The 18016-nt window shown below is 64.7% G+C and overlaps 1 protein-coding gene across 3 annotated transcripts in view; it reads left to right on the forward strand.

Annotated features, from left to right (window-relative positions):
• SKI (SKI proto-oncogene) overlaps positions 1-14712 on the forward strand; it is a 67092-nt gene extending 52380 nt beyond the window's left edge. The window contains exons 2-7 of one of the 3 annotated variants that reach the window (XM_059135912.1): positions 8298-8423; positions 8518-8633; positions 9173-9447; positions 9541-9842; positions 10693-10863; positions 11617-14712. In XM_059135912.1, the coding sequence (XP_058991895.1) occupies positions 8298-8423; positions 8518-8633; positions 9173-9447; positions 9541-9842; positions 10693-10863; positions 11617-11799 (1173 nt within the window). In that variant the 3' untranslated portion in view covers positions 11800-14712. Of the gene's footprint in view, positions 1-8297; positions 8424-8517; positions 8634-9172; positions 9448-9540; positions 9843-10692; positions 10924-11616 lie in introns of all 3 variants that reach the window. The other 2 variants (XM_059135911.1, XM_059135910.1) reach the window with 2 other exon arrangements.
• The last annotated feature ends 3304 nt before the right edge of the window (positions 14713-18016 follow it).

The following is an 18016-nucleotide window of genomic DNA, read 5'->3' on the forward strand; positions in this document are numbered from 1 at the left end:
CGCGGCGGCACCCTCCGACCCGCAGGAAAACCTCGACTTGGACTTGCCGCATCCTCTCTACCGCCCGCTGCTCGTGTCGGCGCTTGGCGGTGGTGGCTGGGGTGGCAGTGGTGGTCGTGGTTACGCGGAAAGCCCGTGGGCAGTGGCGGCCGCAGCCCTGCGGACACCGTGTTCGCGTTTGCTTGGCAACAGCGTAAGGAAGCACGTGTAGGTAGGGAAGGCGCCTGCCAGCAGTCTTTGCCCCAGCAGGCCTGAGGGCCCTCCCCGCCCCAGAGCTGGTCCTCGAGGCACGTGAGGCTGGGGCCGCCTCCCTTCACGCAGCCACTCTCCGGCCCTGGGGGAAACAAGCCAGGGGTGGGAGCAGCACTGGAGAAGGGGCTCGGAGAGGGGCTGGCCCCCCCACAGGATCTCCCACGACCCTCGGCCACGTTTGCCTGGGACTCCTGGCCCTCGGGAGGGTCTGCACAGGCTGTGGCTCTCCCAGTGGCCGTTCTTACCATGTGAAGAATGTAGGTGTGCGTGGGTGATCCCACTCCTCCGGCAGCGCTGGTCTGTCCTGTTGGCCTCCTGGAGGAGGTCGCTAGTGCACGCAGGGGCCAGTGACCTCACGCCCAGGCTTCAGCCTCTGCGGAACACACAGGTGCCGTCTCCTCACTCAGCCCGGCCATTTCACAGAAGTCCTTGCCCTGACGTCGCAACAGCTCTGGGTGTTTGATGAAACACTCTCCCTGGCTCCTAGCACAGAACCGTCTCGACTGCTGGGCTGACCGCGTCGATGAACGTGGTTTGGCTGGCGGACAGCGCGGTGCGGCCTTGGCAGGCTGGGGCAGTGGGGCTCTGCGGTAGAGCACGTACCTCCAGCTTGGTGTGAGCTCCCCGGGGTGGGGGGCCCTTGGCGTACCCAGGAGGTTGGGACATGGCCTCTCAGGCTACTGTCTTGGAACTTGTGTGCCTGCTCTGTGCTGTTCAGGTGTGCAGAATGGGGGCCACTGTCCTCGAGGGGCTGGTGAGCCTCCCGGTACCTGCCTTCCTGACGGGCGTCTGCCCTGGACATAGCCGTGCCGCCCGCCGGGGCTCCGCAGCCAGCCCTGTTTGTGCACACGCCAGGTCCTGCGGGGACGGACGCCAGTGCTGTCCTTACCCGGTGACCGGTGCGGGCCACCGTGCTGTGCTCCGCGAGCTGAGTTGCTCTGGAGCGGGATGAGGTGCCTCGTTGGGTGAGGCTTCACCTTCATTCCTGGGCCGAGATGTGGCACCTCTGATGTGGCTGTGGCGGTGGCCTGGGCAGAGGTGGGACGTGTGTTGGCCGGGCAGCCACTTCGCCAGGTGCTCTGTCATCGGACTCTTGCGCTGGGCCTCGTTACCAGGGAGGCCGTTTGGGGTCTGAGCAGTCGGCCTCAGTGTCAGGCCGCCTGCAGGCCAGGCAGCTGCGTCTTGGGAATGGGTTTGTGCTCCTTCTGGTGTGCTCTGCTCCTGCCCACGGAAGGGGCCCTGTGTGTGCTGAGAAGTAAGAAAGCAAGCGGGAGTCCCCCCCACCCGCCGTGGCACTGGGCGTGTGCCGAGGCCTCCTTTTCCGAGGCTGCCTTTTCCACCATCTGGCTGCGGCCTCCTTGGTGTCTAGGCCTTGTTTCTGGGGACCCTCTGCCATCTCCGTGCAGAGCCCTGCCTGCCAGCACCATGGGCCCTTGAGGGTGCCCGCAGCCCCCCTGGCTGCCTGGGACGACCCTCCCTGTAGGTGTGTGGCCAGGAAGCTCCACCCCCAAGGCGGGGCCTCCTGGCCCAGGTGCAGATGCTGCTTCTCTGTCTGGGGCTGAGGTGGCCTCCCTGACCCAAATACACTGCTGGGAGTGTGACCGTGGCCTTACAGGGCTCCGGGGAGCCCCTCAGCCCTCCTCCCCTTAGGGTGACAGACTAGGGATCCCTCCAGCGCCAACCAGCTGGTGTCTTGGACGAAGCCACGTGGCTGACCCAGATCTTGTAGGAGGTGCTGGAATCTCCTGAGACCAAGAGCATGTGAAGGCCGCAGGGGTGGGGCCGGGCCCCTTACTGCTCCAGGACAGCAGGACCCCTCGGGGGACACTGGGCGGGGGTGGAGGCTGGTGTGGGGCGGTGTTTTGTTTTGATTTGGGGTATACAAACTCTCTCTGTAAAGTTTGGCTCAGACCCCTGTGTCGGGGGGGTTCGAAGCGGGGACCATCAGCGCCGCACCGGCGGTGAGAGGGAAAGGGGCTTTGGTCTAGGACCTGTTGTTTGGCATCTAATTAGTAATTAATTAGTAACTAGGCATTAACAGCTGGGTTGGTGAGCACAGTGTGGAGAGCCGAGACTGAGGGAGGGCCAGCCACTGGGCCCTGCCCAGAGGGACTGCCCCTGCCTTGGGAGCCCCCAGCGGACACAGTGGTGGGGTCTGCTCCCACTGTCCGGGGCGGTCTCTCTGTGGCTTCCCTTCATGGGCCTGTGAGGGACTGGGGCTGAGGCCACAGCAAGGAGGGGCCCTGCCAGGCTCGGCCCCCCCGAGCACCGAGTGGTCAGCCTGTGGTCAGTGGTCAGTGGAGACCTATAGACCAGGCTCAGCCTGTTTGGGATCACCCGTGGCCACGCCTGCTGAGCTGCGAGCCACACACTGTCTGGGTGTGGTCCAGAGCCCCGCATGGTTACGGGATCTGCTAAGTCCATCCCCACCGTGGCGTCTGAAAGGGACGCGTGTGCTCCTGAGCCCTGGGGAGCCTCTCCTGGGTTTGGGCATTGGTCCTTTGTCCACCTGGGACCCTTGGCAGAGGTCTGGCCTTCAGTGAGCTAGGGTTCCTGGGATTCAGCTCTTTGTCCCACCTGTGACCTCCAAATTCTCTTTCCTGATCCCCGAGGAACTGACCAGAATTCAGCCCCCGACCACCGGCACAAGAGCGGGCAGAAGAGCGCCTCGAGTGGTTCTTGCTGCTGTTCTCTGCCCTGGCATTCGGCTAAGGCCTGTGACTGTTGTCGTCAGCTTGTGCCCGGGCCTGAGGGCCCACCCAGACCAGGCCACTGCTGCTTGAGCTCACGCCACCCGGGAGGCCTTCTCGCCACAGGGGCTCTTCCTGACCCTCGCCTGGGCCTGCTGTTGCAGGAGGAGGTGGATCGCTGCCCGGTGCCTCCCTGGTTCCCAGCTCCAGCTCAGCTGCTGCAGGCTCTGGGACCCAGGAGTCTTTTCCTCTGGCGTGATGCGCCCCCCCCCCCCCCCCCCGCTCTGGGCACACGGACGTCCGCGCGGTGGCTGGCCACAGTGAGGAGACTGGTCTTCTGCCCAGGTCCGCACTCCACATTCAGCGCCCAGGTGTCTGCTGGGCAGACATACTCTCTTGTTCCTTCGTCCTCGGTGCCCAGCGCTGTTGGGTCAGAGGGACTTGGGTGGCGGTGGATGTGGCCCCGCCATGTGGCACCGGGGGCAGAGTGCGTCCTTGGCCCTGGTCCAGGGGCCAGAGTGGGTGGGGCACCTTAGTGGACTAGGAGAACAAAACCAACACAGTTCCCATCTGCTCCGGGCGGGGCGGGGGGGTGGTGGTACGTGCACTCTCGGGTGCCTGTGGCCTTTGTGGCTGAGAGCGACCCACACAGCTGAGCTCCGAGTGTGCCCTAGCCGGGCACCACATGCCAGCGATGTCCAGACAGGGCATGGGGAGAGAAGGACCCGCTGGGGGCGTCTCAGAGAAGGTAGAGGGAGCCGGAGGCGTGCTGAAGCTGCTGGCCGGCCCTCCACAGCCGTGTTTGTTGTTGGACACTGGCTCCCTGTGTGCACACCGGGCCGCGGGTCTGATTCTCAGCATCTGTGGCCCTGGTTCTCCTGACAGGCAGAGTCTTCGGACTGTCACAGTCCGATCCTCAGCCGAAGGCCCCATATCCCCCAAGTGCGCGTAGGTAAAGTTTGGGGTCCGTGGACCTGGGTGGAGAAGGTGACTTGATTCTGACCGACAAAGAGGGACGTCTTTCTCCTGCGGGTCAACAGCTCAGGGCTCGTACCGCCCGCATGAGCTTGGTTCTGGCGCCGCAGCCCTGGTAGCGCTGGCTCTGTGTGCACACGGGGGCCTGGCACGTCCGTTCACGCGTGGTGCGCACTGGCCCGGCCTTGCTCTCTCAACCTGGGCTCTGTGGGTGCGGTCTGTCATCGTGGTTGGCTGTCCCTACCCTGGGCCGTTTGGGTGTGTGGCACAGCTGTGCCCCGCTGGCCTCTGGCTGTCCTGGCAGATGGGTGGGAGCTGGCCCTCTGCACCGCCGGTGTCCCCGCAGAATCGGTCCCCGAGCCAAGGGTTGTGTCTGCTGTGGCGGCCAGAGCACCGCACGGACAGCGGCTGTGCTCTTGGGCTTCAGGCCGGTGCCGGCAGCATCTGGAACGTCTTCTCTCCCTCTGCTCTGTCCCCCATGTACAGTTGTTCTTTCTCTTCGAAGATGTCCGGGGTGGTGCACAGGAAAGGGGCAGGGCAGGCCCTGGGGAGCGATCCTGGGTTCACCCCAGGCCAGTCTTGGGAGGCAGGTGGTAATGAGCTCATTCCCTGAGAAAGCGTGGGGTACTGCCAGTGGCCTCTCTCACAGGAGTCTTGCGTCTAGGGGCTCCCAGATGCCAGGTCAGGGCCCACACCCAGGCCTGCCGCCCTGCTGCTGGAACGTGGGGTTCTCAGCAGAGTGTGGGGGAAGGGGCTCAGAAATCCAAGGGCCGCTGGTCTCGGAGCCCGGAGCCCTCCTTCTGCCTGCCCTGCCCTGCTGCTGGGCCTTGGCAGATGCTGTCCTTCTGTGCGTTTGGGGCTCAGGCGTGGAATGAAATACGGCGTTTGTGAGCATGAGGGCCCGGGGCTGATGCCAGAAGCTGCCGCAGCTCCTGGTGGCTGCTCACCCTGTCGTCTGCCCGGCCTCACCCTGCGCTGCCCCAGCACCGCCCTGCGCCTGCTGGAGCCTCTGACAGGAGGGACCCCGCAGCCCAGCCCGACAGAAGGGACATAGTCAAGTCACTGTGAGGTCATGCCCCCAAATCCTCGTAAACCTACAGAGGCCCCTGGGCAGGGTGTGCGGAACCCATGCGGGGCGTCCTCTCTTCTGTGAGGCGCACATGGCTGCGGGAGGGTCCTGGTGCCTGCCTGCGTGCTCTCCCGACAGCTCTTTTTTTTCTTTTGAAAACCGCATTTGTTTTAAAAATCGTGGCAAAACGTAGACAAGGTAACACTTACCATCTTAAACACTGCAGGGTGCACTGCGGCCGCGCCGGTCCGAACCTGCAGCCTTGCTTCCAGCCGTCTGTCAAACTGAAACTCTGTAGCCATTAAACAGTGACTTCCCTTTCCCGCCTCCCTTCAGCTCCCAGCCGCAGTTTTTGTTTTGTTTTGTTAGGTTGTGTTTTTTAATTTAAATTCAGTTATTTAACATGCAGCGCATTATTGGTTTCAGAGGCGGAGGTCAGTGATGCATCAGCCCGCCTGGCTCCCAGGGCTCATTCCCGGCCTGCCCATCCCCAGCCGCCCCGCCCCGCCCTCCAGCAGCCCTGTTTCCCCGAGAGTGAAGAGTCCCCCTGTCTGCTTTCATCTGGTTCTATTTTTCCCTCCCTTCCCCGTGATCCTCTCTTTGGTTTCTTAGATTCCGGTGTGGGTGAGATCAGAGGGTCATTGTCTTTCTCTGACTGACGTCACTTAGTGCGACACCGCTGGTTCCGTGCACGCTGGTGTAAGTGGCAGCATTTCGTTCTTTCTGACGTTCTCCTGCGTGCAGACCCCGTCTTCTCTGTCCGTTCACCTGTCTGTGGGCACCTGGGTGCCTCGCAGAGCAGGGCAACAGGCACGTCGGCCGCCGCGCCCAGCCGAGTGGCTGCTCCGTGGAAGGCCGGGGTCCTGGTGGCTGCGTGTGTGCTGCGTGGGGGCACACTTGGGTGTCCTGGCACGTGCTCTCGGCCCCGTGTGGGGCAGTGCTCTGCCCGGAGTCCTGTGGGCAGGCGTCCGCGGGCAGTGCCGTGGCCGGCCGCGGGAGCCCGTCCACGCTCTGCGGGACCCTCGGCAGGCTCAGCCCGAGGCTCTGGGGAGTGGGCTGGCCAGTCTCGGTGCCCCAGCTGAGGCCCCAGGCCCAGAAGCCTGCTCCCTCTGTGAGGGTTGTGGGCCCCCGTGATCCGGCTTGGAGGCCTTGAGAAGGGTCAGGAACCAGAAGTGACTGTCCTTACCTGCTCGCTGACCTCTTGTGGAGTGGGGATGCCGTGGGCCGTTGCGGGGGCTCACGTGGGCCTGCCGGGGATGGCGGCCTTCCAGGCCTGGAGAAGCACAGGCTGCCGGGGCTCTAGGTCGCTCTCAGGGGAGAGGCAGCAGCAGCCCTCCCTCAGGGCCAGTGTCTCTGTCCTGGCGAGGCTCCCTTCTGGCCCCTTCCTGCTGCTCTCTCATGTTCATGGAAGGTCCTGCTCTTGGGGTTTTTCCTGCCTGAAGACACGTCCCCATCCTAGGGTTGACAAGCTTGGGGGTGGGTGGGGCGGGGGAGGCTCAGGCCCTTTCTCCAGATGTCCCAGGCTTGGTGCTCACAGGCCAGGCCCCTGAGTGGGAGCCCAGCCCCGCCTGCCTCACTCCTCCTGCGGACAGATGGGGCTGTGGCCTGTGGATGCGGGGCGGGGGTGGCCCTATGGTCCGAGTCGTATGCACCCCGCAGGAGTCTCCCTGAGGCTTCTAGAACCTGCGGGCGCCAGTGCCAAGCCTGTGGCTTTTCTCTCGGTGAGAACTAGGCTTGTTTCTTCTCCTCCTGCCTCCTATCTGCTCCAACAGGAAGCTCCGCCCGTCGCCCGCCTGGCCACCCGCTCGCAGGCGGCAGGAGGCGTCCAAGCCGCACAGACAGACGTCACTGCGGCTCTTTCCCCTAAAAAGCACCAACAAATGGGTCTTTATTTCCTGAATGATTGTTTTGTGTCTGAGCAGACCGTCCACAGCCGTCTGTGGGCTCCGCTTGGGAGCACCTCCCCAGAGCGTGGCGTAGGCCTCGGGCCACCGGCCTCAGGCAGCTGCTTCTCTCTGAGGACAAAGGCCAGTGCGTCCCTGCACAGGGTCCGAGGTCCTAGTATTTCCTCCCTGGGGCCCGAGGCTGCCTCTGTCCCCGGAGTCCCCCTCGCCCTACGTGTTTGTCCCTCGAGCAGGGCTGCCAGATGGTGGGGGCCCCGTGGACATGCGTGCATTACAGGAGTGTGAGGGGCTGGGTTTGGCCCTCTGGCCAGGGTCCCGCCAGTCCTTTGTCCCTGGTATTTGGTGACGATGGCCCTGGTAAGCAGGGCATCTCCATGGGCCACTTGCCTCCCTGCCCTCTTCCCCCTCCTGGGAAGCCCGTGTCTCCCCAAGGGCCAGGTTTGTGACACAGTGTCTTCTCTAAGTGTTCGGAAGGAGCCCTTAGTGGGGAGGAGCGCTTCTCCCCTCCAAGGCTCCCCGACGGCCAGCAGAACGCCCCCCAGTTCTGCTCTCTCCTGAATTTAGACCTGCGACAGCGCGTTGTCATGTTGGCCCCTGGCCCCGGGCGGGTGGCTGCATGCTGGCTGCGTGTGGCCCCGGCGCAGCTGCCCTGGGTGTGGGCACTGTCCGTCTTCCACAGACGGCTCCATTTTTTCAGGCAGAGGCCCCGTCCCCCTTGGGATCCTGCGCCATCAGGATGGGGGCGTGTGTCATCCTGACACCGGTGCTGGAAGCCCCTCTGGCCACCGCATCCGGCAGACGCATAACCTGGCGCCCCTGGGAGGCTGGAGGCAGCTTTGCGAGGCGTGAGGAGAAAATGAGCGTGGCCTCGGTCCTGAAGCCGTGGGCACGCGCTGGAGGGTTGCCCCACCTTTCTCCTGGGGTCTTGCCAGACGGCCCCTCCGGCTGACAGCAAGTTGTCTGTTCTGCTTGGTAGAACCCAGAACTCTGGGGCCCTGGGTGACCCTCCCCAATGGAAGGCCCCACACTTGGCCAGTGAGCCTGCCTGCCGGGCTCCTCCCTCCCCATCCAGGCAGGACTGCAGCAAGAGGCCAGAGTCTGAGGCTCCTGTCAGCTGTGTGGGCACCAGGTCGGCAGTGCGCAGACAAGGCCGTGGTGGGGAGGGAGCACCGTCCCCTCGAGGTCCTGCCCGGAGCTCAGCCTGGGCGCCCTCCCCTGAGCCTTCTGCAGCTGTGGGGTGAGGTCCCAGCGTGGCAGCCCCACAGGGCACGCGGGGATGCAACTTGTCCCTTGCTGGGGTCCGGGTCTGCACGTCACTGTTCACGCCTTGTGCACGGTTGAGTCTGCTGGCTGGGAGACCCTGGCCAGAGCTAGAGGCACCAACGACAACTTTCCTGTCTCTCACAGGTCTCTTCCGAGCCCCCAGCCTCCATCCGGAAAACAGATGACGCCTCCTCCGCCCAACTCCCCACATCTTCTGAGAAGGACAAACAGTCGGGCTGGCTGCGGCCCCTGGCCAGCTCCTCCAGCAAGGTGGCGCGGGGCAGGGACGGAGGACGGAAGGTGCCGCGGGGTCCGCAGCCCGGCCTCTGATGACCCCTGACGCCCGGTGCCTCTCTTCCTGCAGAGCCTTGGCTGTGTTCACCCTCGCCAGCGCCTCTCCGCTTTCCGACCCTGGTCCCCAGCGGTGTCCACAAGTGACAAAGAGCTCTCCCCACACCTCCCGGCCCTGATCCGTGACAGGTGAGTGCCCTCTGTGCCAGCAGGCAGCGAGGACACAGGGGCTGGGCTTGGGCTCTGCCACCTGGGTGTCTGTAAGCACCTGCTGGGCCAGGAGCCACCTAAGGTCATTCTCAAAGTGGACAAGATCCAAGAAAGGCTGTTGCTCTGTGTGTCTCCGGACGGGTTTCCCCCCCTTGTGGGTGTTCCTTCGGTGGCTCAGTGCAGGGGGAATGGAGAGCCCGGGATGCTGCTGTGTTTGTTCCCACCCGCAAGCCGCCTTGTGCTGGCCCAGAGGCTCTCTGCTCCTGCGGGCCTGCTGTGAGTGCCTGCACATGGGGCCACGTGGGCCTGGAAGCAGTCTGGGAAGGGGGCCACAGGCAGTTACCACCGTGCTGGTCTCTTAGACAGGGTTGGGCTACAGCCACTGGCTTGCATCTCCTCCTTCGCACCCTCCGGGGGCGGGTCCCATAAGGAGCTTTCTCATGCTGGCCATGGTGGGATGGGGGACTCGGGGTGGGGAGCAGATGCCTGTGGCCCCAATGCCCCCCCATACCCCGCAGCTTTTACTCCTACAAGAGCTTCGAAACGGGTGTGGCCCCCAACGTGGCCCTGGCCCCACCGGCTCAGCAGAAGGTCGTGAGCAGCCCACCGTGCACCGCCGTTGTCTCCCGGGCCCCTGAGCCTCTGGCCACTTGCCTCCAGCCACGGAAGCGGAAGCTGACCGTGGACACCCCTGGAGCCCCAGAGACGCCGGCGCCCGTGGCTGTGGCCGCCCCAGAGGATGACAAGGACTCGGAGGCCGAGGTGGAAGTGGACAGCAGGGAGGAATGTGCGTGTGAGTCGGGGTCCTTGCCTGCCCCGGGCGCAGCGCCGCACGGCCAGGTGCCGAGCACCCTGGTGACCTCGGCTTCCATCTGTGTTTCCGCAGTCACCTCCTCCCTGTCCTCGCTCTCGTCCCCGTCCCTTACCTCATCCAGCTCCGCCAAGGACCTGAGCTCCCCCGGCGTGCACGCCCCACCCGCCGCCCCTGCTGCCCCTGAGGCTGTGGCCCCTGCCGACCCCACGAGCGGCGGCCTGGAGGCCGAGTTGGAGCACCTGCGGCAGGCCCTGGAGGGCGGCCTGGACACCAAGGAAGCCAAAGAGAAGTTCCTGCACGAGGTGGTGAAGATGCGGGTGAAGCAGGAGGAGAAGCTGAGCGCCGCCCTGCAGGCCAAGCGCGGCCTCCACCAGGTGAGGCTCCGCCCCTGCGCCCGCTGCCGGCCTGTCCCTCTGGGGCAGCACAGGCCCGCTGCTCTCCAGCAGGAGCCCCGCGCCCTGGTGTGCCAAGGACTGGTACACCTCCTGGGCTGCAGCCCCCGGGGTCCCTCGTGCACACGCGGGCTGTCGGAGTCGGATGCGGCAGGTTGCTCTGGCAAGCGTGAGGGCCGGACCAGGTGGCTCCGGTTCGGGCACAAGCGCACGGCCTGTGCACACACGCTGGCTCCGAGCTGACCCCACGGTGCGGCGGGGACTGCAGGCCGAGGGGGTCTGGGCCCCGCCCGCATCTGCCTCTGCCTCCCACCTCGGTAGCACCCGGCCCCCAGGTCATTATGTTGTCGCGTCCTCTGTGCCCATTCGCCGCAGAGCTCATGGCTTGGGGAGGGCGGGCCTTCACCCTCGGGCTCTGTGGCCCTGCAGGAGCCCCCCGGCGCGCCCGCTGAGTTCACAGCTGAACGGCTGGCGTCTGGCAGCTTCGCCCAGGGGCTCCGCGCACACGCGACTCAGCCGTGTGGTCCTGAGAGCCCCAGATTTCAGATGTGTCTGTGAGGCACTCACCCAGAACGCCTTCTCCCTGGTTCCGGGGTGGGGGCGTGAGTGCACCTGCCCACGCCGGGGAGCGCCGCTGTGCATGGGGGGCCCCGGCCCCGCCTGGAGGGACCCCTGCGGCCGTGGGACCCCAGCGGAAGCTTGCCCGCCGCGGCTGTCTGCTCAGACCGCAGGCTGGGGTGCGCTGGGACCCCGTGGGGCCGGGAGGGCCGGGGCAGCAAGGGGACGGCCCACCCCCGCCCCCGGCCCACGGTGTGTGCCGCTTGCTCTCCAGGAGCTGGAGTTTCTGCGCGTGGCCAAGAAAGAGAAGCTGCGGGAGGCCACGGAGGCCAAGCGCAACCTGCGGAAGGAGATCGAGCGCCTGCGCGCGGAGAACGAGAAGAAGATGCGGGAGGCCAACGAGTCCCGCCTGCGCCTCAAGCGGGAGCTGGAGCAGGCGCGCCAGGTGCGGGTGTGCGACAAGGGCTGTGAGGCCGGCCGCCTGCGCGCCAAGTACTCGGCCCAGGTACGGGCGGGGGGCCTCGGGGCGGGTGTCGGGGGCGCCACCCAGGAGGCAGGGCCCGGCGGCGAGGCCCCAGCGCGCCCCCGTCGGCTGCCGCTGCGGAGCGGCGCCCGGGCCCCGGGCGGGAAGCGGCCGGCGCTCTCTGGGCACCCGCGGGACCCGCTGCCGGCTCAGGAGGCCAGGGGGGCCCTGCCCTGGGCTGCCGGCGTTGGTCCTCCACGGAGAGGCGGTCCTCTGGCCTGTCGGGGCCACCGTGTGGGAGCTCCTTGGGGCTCCTTCCTTCCAGGCCGGGCCCTTCCTGGGGGATTTTGCTTGAGGAGTCGGCTCCGAGCCGGCCCCAGGGGTGCAGGGGGCCCCCAGGCAGCCCCAACTCTTTTGTCCTGGGGCGGGGGCCGGGGTTGTGGGCTGTCCACCCTGGGCACCTCCGAGGGTCTCTGCGCCGCCTGACGGGCCGTCCTGGCCGGCAGGAGTCCGGGCCGCAGCTCTTAGGGTTCGGGTCGTTGCCCATCCGCCGGGGAGGGGGAGGTGGTGGGGGGTGGTGTCTGTGTGCTGCGTCTGCCCTCGGGTCATGCTGTCCGGCGCCTGTCCCCGCCTCCCTTGCGGACTGCATCTCCCACGCAGGAAGGGGGCCAGGAAGGGGGCCGGGCGGGGGGCGGGGGCGGGAGGCGGGGCCGCTGACGCCCCCGTCCCTTTCAGATCGAGGACCTGCAGGTGAAGCTGCAGCAGGCGGAGGCGGACCGCGAGCAGCTGCGCGCCGACCTGCTGCGGGAGCGCGAGGCGCGGGAGCACCTGGAGAAGGTGGTGAAGGAGCTGCGCGAGCAGCTGTGGCCCCGGCCGCGCCCCGAGGCCGCGGAGAGCACGGCCGAGCCCGAGCCCTAGCGGACCCCACCGTCTGCCGCCGCGGGGCGGGCGCCGCAGGGAGCGGGTGGGCGGGCGGCCCGCGCCGGCCCGGGGCTCGGGGCTCTGCGCGCCGGTGGGCCCGCCCCGCGGCCACACAGCACAACGTCTTACTGTGCCTATAACCAAGCGAGTGTTTGGAACCACACACTTTTGGAGTCCACTGCAGAATTTTCTACTGGCCAAGTTCACGTGCGCGGCGGGGTTCGCGGCCGCCGGGCGCAGTCGGCGCCGGCAGCGGCCCTGCGCTTGCCGGGACGTTCGACCATTTACATTTTTGTTATAAGCTATTTAAAACCAGTAAGAAGACTTGATACTCAAAAATCAACAGGTTTTTTAATGACTAACTTTTAAAAGCCCCAGCAACACGTGACGCCATGCGAGGACCTGCTAAGGGAGTGGGCACGGCCGCCCCGCCCCGCCCCTACAAGCCATCGCAGCCCGGCCGGCGGCCCGGGACAGGGACAGGGAGGGTTTTCTCCAGAGTCTATTTTTTCAGCGACGAGGACCCAGGCTTCCTGTGCTGCCGCTGGGAGGAGCAGGGAGGGCGCCGCGAGCCGGGCTGCCACCTCCTGCTGCTGCCCGGCGGCCCGGGGTGGGGGTGGGGCAGTGCCAGGCCCGCGCGGCCTCGGCTGCCCTCCCCGGGCCACTCCTGTTGCGTCGGACTGAGGCTGCAGCGTTGGAACAAAACAGCATTACTTCACTATTTTTTTTGTTTGTTTGTTTGTTCATTTAAACGTATATTCGGAACTGCACTTTGTCAAACCCTTCCCTGCTCTTTTTATTCCCCAGTTAACTGAGGTTTTTACTTTTCAAATATCGCGAACCCGTTTATAGAGCAGTGCACATTCTAAGTGCTCGAGTGTTTAGAAACCCCCTCTGGTGCTTGGTTGAACAAGGGAATCACAAAACGAAAATGCAAAAACTGAACTTCGGGGGGTAGTTCTGTGCCTTCCAGCATCTTGTACAGCAAACCCTGACTTGTCTTTTTACCCCCGAGATCCTTGTCTTCAATAGGACTGAATCTGCCACTATCAGAATAAGTTCCTTGCATTTATTCCAAATAATCTCGTTTACTCTCAACTGTTCATGCAAATTGTATAAGGTTTTTTATGCCCAAGCTTGAAAAATGATCTCCCAGTGGACGAGAGGCGGCTTACCCATCCCGAAATTACGGTATTTATGTACACGAGAAAGATCTTACCAGAATTCCTCGCTTGACCCCGTTCTAACGCCGAGGCAGCTGTGAGCGCAGACGGAGGTGGAGACCAGACCGCCGGCCAAGACTGGCGCCGCCCGCCGCTGCGACGAGCAGAGGCTTGGTGACCGGGTCATCTGCAGGGTTCCCGCCCGTGGTTTACTGGGGGGGGAGGGGCGCAGGTGCTGCTGGACCCCCCTTCTAAAGTGCAATGCAAAAGGGACATCATATATATGCAGCGTTGGTTTGGGTTTTTTTTTTTTTTTTTTTGCTTTTTGCTTTGTTTATTTTGCAGTTATGAGATCTGTATGCATGGGATGGTAGCGCTCTGCCGTGTGTGCACCCGTCCATGGGCATTATTACCGGCCCCAGAAGGGGCTGCTTGTGCTATGCCACACTCACAGTGCCGTGCTCAGCCTTGTTTTTCCAGAGTTGTGTGTTTTCAGTCGTTTCTTCAAGGGAAACTGCGTGATTTCGGCAGGGCAGAGCTCTAAGCGCGTGTGCCCTGTGCTTCTGGCTGGCTGTGCTCTGGTGCCAAGTCGGAAAGTCCAGAGAGATCAAAGGGCCCTGGGGCCTGCCGCCCAGGGCCTCCCGCTCACTTTTAGGTTTGGGAGTTTGGGGGGGTCCCGGAGGGTGGGGAGTTCTCACAGCTCCTCTGCTGGGGCCCCGCCTCCCCTCGCCCTCGCCCTGCCCGCCTCTGGTCACCGTCTCTCTGCTGGGTCCACACCCCCATGTGCCAGCTTCGTCCCGGAAGGTCGGGAAGAGCTGGGCCCGCCACGGCTGCCCAGGGGTGGCGGGGACCGGTTGTCCCGGGCTCCCCAGTCACCAGCAGCTCGAGCCCTCTTGGGCAGCTCCCTGGGTGGAAGGGTGTCCAGGGGTGGGGGTGTCGGCGCGTTCTGGCCACTCCCATCCTCTGGGGGCTGGGCTGAGGGGCCCGAGACCCGGCTTTGGTCGGCGCAGCTGCCGTTTGGTTTCTGTGCAGAGGGAGAAGGGAGCTATCTGTCGGCTGTGGGCTCTCCCTGTGTGTAACCCGCCCGCTATCCGGATGACTGTGTGTTCAGTTTAATCACTCATTATTTCTGCGCTGAAAGAGGATTTTTAACAAAGGGAAAAACAACAGCAATAACATTCATATCTTTGGAGCAGCTAACTCACACACGTAATATCCTGCTTTTCGTACGGACTAGCCCGTGTACAGACGGTCCCTGTAAATACTGTTCCCACACTGTTGTATCACATGCGTGTACGGTGGTTCCTTTTTCAGAAACTCTTTTCTTACCTGGTAGTTGTCTTGTTTTTGGGGTTGTTTTTAACTGAGGAAGAACAGCTCCCCTGCCCACCCACCGCGTCCACCAGGCTCGAGCGGCCGTCTTGTTCTTGCTTTAAGTCAGGAGTCACAAGCGACATTTTTTTTTCAATTAAGGAAAAAAAAACCCCACAGCTCTACCTTTCTCCCTGCCAGGAGCGTCCACACCGCTGTCCGCGTCCCCTCTGCTGCTGCTAATGACGACATGATGACTTACTCTACTATCGAAAACTATTTTTATGTAATTAATGTATGCTTTCTTGTTTATAAATGCCTGATTGAAGACGAACACAGAGAAAGCTTGCTTATTTATGTACTTCGCTGTGTGCCGTAGTCCCTTGGCACCCCTCCCCCAACAGATGACCTTGTACAATAAAGGACTTGGAGAGTGTGCCGCGGACAGCCGTGCTTGGGCACCCTCCCCCCAGCCCGGGTTACCATCTGGGCCTGAGCCCAGGGTGGGGGCGGGGGTGTCTGTCTGCCTGTCAGACTGTGCGGACCTTCGGTCTCCGTCGACCCGGAGTGACATGGGGCTTGGGTGGGCAGCGCCCTGGCTGGGGTGCTGTCTGTCTGCCTAGGTCCCACCTGGCTGGCCCACGGATATCAGCTGGAGGGGACTGTGCCGCGCGCCCCACCCTGTTCCGGGGCAGATGGCCAGCTCCCCTCAGGGGCCCTGAGAGCCCTGGGCCCCAGCGTGCTGGCCTGAGGGAGAAGCTTGGGGACTCTGGCCGTGCTGGGTGCTGGGAACCCTATGCTGCCACCTCTCCCGGGACCCTGTGGCTGCCGGTGTCCCAATTCCCAGCTCCACTGGAGCCCTTCCAAGGTCATACGGGGGTCACTTGGAGAACTGGGTGGTGGGAAGCCCCAGTGCCCAGCCCTGGCTACTGCACACGCAACCCCAGCAGTCCTCGGGGGTCCCAGGGAGGGGGACCGAGCCCGCCGGGCTTTGGATAGCCACAGCCTGGAGAAGCCCACTCTGCCGGAGCTCCAGGCTCCTATCCAGACCGGATCTGGAGCGTGGACAGTGGGGACCAGGAGGCAGAACCTCCATGTCGTCCACAGGCTCCCCAAGGCCAAGATCCCAGCCGTTCGTGGGGGACCACCCAGGATCTGGTAGAGCCTGGGTTGGGGAGCTGAGGGAAGGCGGGTGGTTTACACGCCCCAGGCCCCTGCCCCCTCCTACTGCTTATGGGGCCCTGGGGTCCTTGGCCTGCAGGTGTGGCCTGCAAGGTTACATAGTGGGGCTCAGCCCCAAGAGCGGAGCCCAACCCCCCATCACCTGGGAGTCACCTTGGCCTGACTCCCCACCGTGAAGCCATGGGACCATCGGCCAGAATCTGAGTGCCCCCCTTCCCGAGCAGGGCTGGACACCTAGGGTGTGGGCCCCCCATGACGACATCTGCCCACCGTGTGGCGCTGTGGGGAGGGCTGCTCCTCGCTGTCCTCTGGGGTCTCCCCAGTGGCCCTGGGTGGGAGCCGAGGGCTGCAGGGGCAGGCAGCCAAGGCCCTACCTGTGCCCAGTGCCAAACACTTGCCCCTTTCTCGGCCTCACAACCAAGCCCACCTGGATGGGCGGCAGGTCCTCATGGGACCTCCCGGACTTGTCCAGACCTGCCATTCCCACAGGGTATCGACGCAGCCACTGATGTCCCCTCCCTGGGGCCTGCCACACAGGTGTCCCTGTGCTGGTGCCAGGCCTTGTCCTTCCGCAGAGCATCTCCTGCTGCCGCCGCTCAGGGCCCACAGGCTCTGGGCTCCCCACTGGCTCCAGGGCAAAGGTCCGCGGACTGCTCCAGGCCCCGAATGTGGGAGGAATGAGGCGGTGGGAGGGGAGAGGCCGTCCCGGAGGAAGGCAGGAGGCCCGCAGGGGCTGGAGAAGGGGGCTTCCCCAGGGTGGCGGGCCCAGTGCAGGCCATGGGGGCACCACGTGGCCAGTGTGGTGCTCAGCCCATGCGGGGTCTTGGAGGTGGGCTGGCGGCCGCCTCAGAAGCCCAGACGCCAGCCAGTACCTTCCCGGGGCTGGGGCTCCAACTCCGGGTTCACTTTTGGGTATGAATTTAACTTTAAAGGCCCCTGGGTCGGGGCACCCTGGTGGCTCAGTCTGTGAAGTGTCCGATTTGTGATTTTTGCTCAGGTCACGGCCTCATGGGTGGGGGGGATGGAGACCCACGTCTATCTGTCCAGGCTCCGTGCTGAGTGGGGGGGGGGGGTCTGCTTGAGATTATTGCTGTCCACCTCCCTTGTCCCTCCCCCTGTGGCCTCTCTTGCAACTAAATCAGTCTTTCAGGGGCCCTGGGCACCCTGGTGCAGGACACGGGGGCCGTCTGCTGTCAAAGCCCCCTTCCCAGTATTCCTGGCCACGCCCTGCCTCTTTGCCCCACCTCTGGGTCCCCTGGCTCAGGACCGCCCACGCCCCTGGCATGCTGCCCAGGGACCCACGAGGCTGTCCTGCCGCAGGGCCTCGTTTGCCTGGAACCCTGGCCTGAGCCGGGCTCCGGGTGCGGGCTGCTCCGAGGATGGTGCTGCTTTCCACACTGCCCGAGGCCCCGGGGATGCGGGGGGCCTGGGGCAGAGGGGGTGCTCCTGGGCGCCTACCCAGGTCCTTGGTTTCTGGCCTGCCCTGTGACACTCCCCCACCCTCCGCTTTCACTTCTTCCTCTACCGCCAGCAGCCCCAGCCCCACCCCGGTCCCCTGTGCACTCAGCCATTCCTGCCCGTCTGTGTCTTGGGATCTCCACCCGTCCTCCAGTCTGTTGGCCCCAGAGCCACAGTCTGGCCCCCCAGGCCCCACCCAGCACCCTGTGGTCAGGGGTCTGACCGCAGGCCAAGAACTCTTACCCTTATCTGGGGAGGCGGATGCCAGGCGCGCCCTCCATGGAAAGAGGAAGCCGCCTGCCCATTTACAGTAACAGCTGGGGCGGCCCATCCTCCCCAGGGCCCCCAGGGAGGACTGCGGGGTCAGCCCCGGCACTCAGTGTGGTCCCCCACCTCCACCCCACCCACACTCCCAGCTGTGGCCAGCAGGCCCCTCCCTGGCTTGCCCAACCTGGAGCCTGACCTACCTCCACTCCCCACCGACACCCCCTCCCTCTCTGCCTGTCCCATCGGAGGCCACCCCCCCCTCTCACTGGCCAGGCAGGGACAGGCTGGAGGGCTCCCGAGAATCCCAAGGTCCCACACCCACACGCTGCTGGCCGGGGCCCAGCACAGTCTGAGTCCCACCACCTGCAGGAAGGCAGGGGTCCTGTAGGGTAAGTGGACCGGAGATTCCCGCGGGACTGTGTGCCCTCAGCGACAGGTGTGCTGACCCCAGCCGGATGGAAGAGCAGGGCCTTGGAGGGGGACCCTGACCCTACCCACGGAGACCCACCATGCTCTGTGCCCTCCTGTGTGCTCTGCCCACTGCCAGGCAACCGTGGCACGGGGGTGCAGAACTTTCGGGGCCTGGATGCCTGCCCGCCCCATCCCCCCCCCCCTCCCCACACGCAGTGATGACGTGAGCCTTGTAGGCCTCACACGCGCAGCCATCTGTGCTCAGACCCATGCCAGGGGCTGGGGGCCGCGGGTGCTGGGGCTCCCAGCCCTGGAGCAGGTGGCTCCACTGTAGGAGGTGGTAGGGACAGGCAGGTGTCTGGCAGGGCTGGGGTCGGGCCTTCCTGCTCCAAGCCTGGCCCAGGAGCCCTTACTGGCAGGAA

Source organism: Mustela lutreola, chromosome 10 (genome assembly GCF_030435805.1).
Source record: "Mustela lutreola isolate mMusLut2 chromosome 10, mMusLut2.pri, whole genome shotgun sequence".
In the NCBI taxonomy this organism is placed as follows: Eukaryota; Metazoa; Chordata; class Mammalia; order Carnivora; family Mustelidae; genus Mustela; species Mustela lutreola.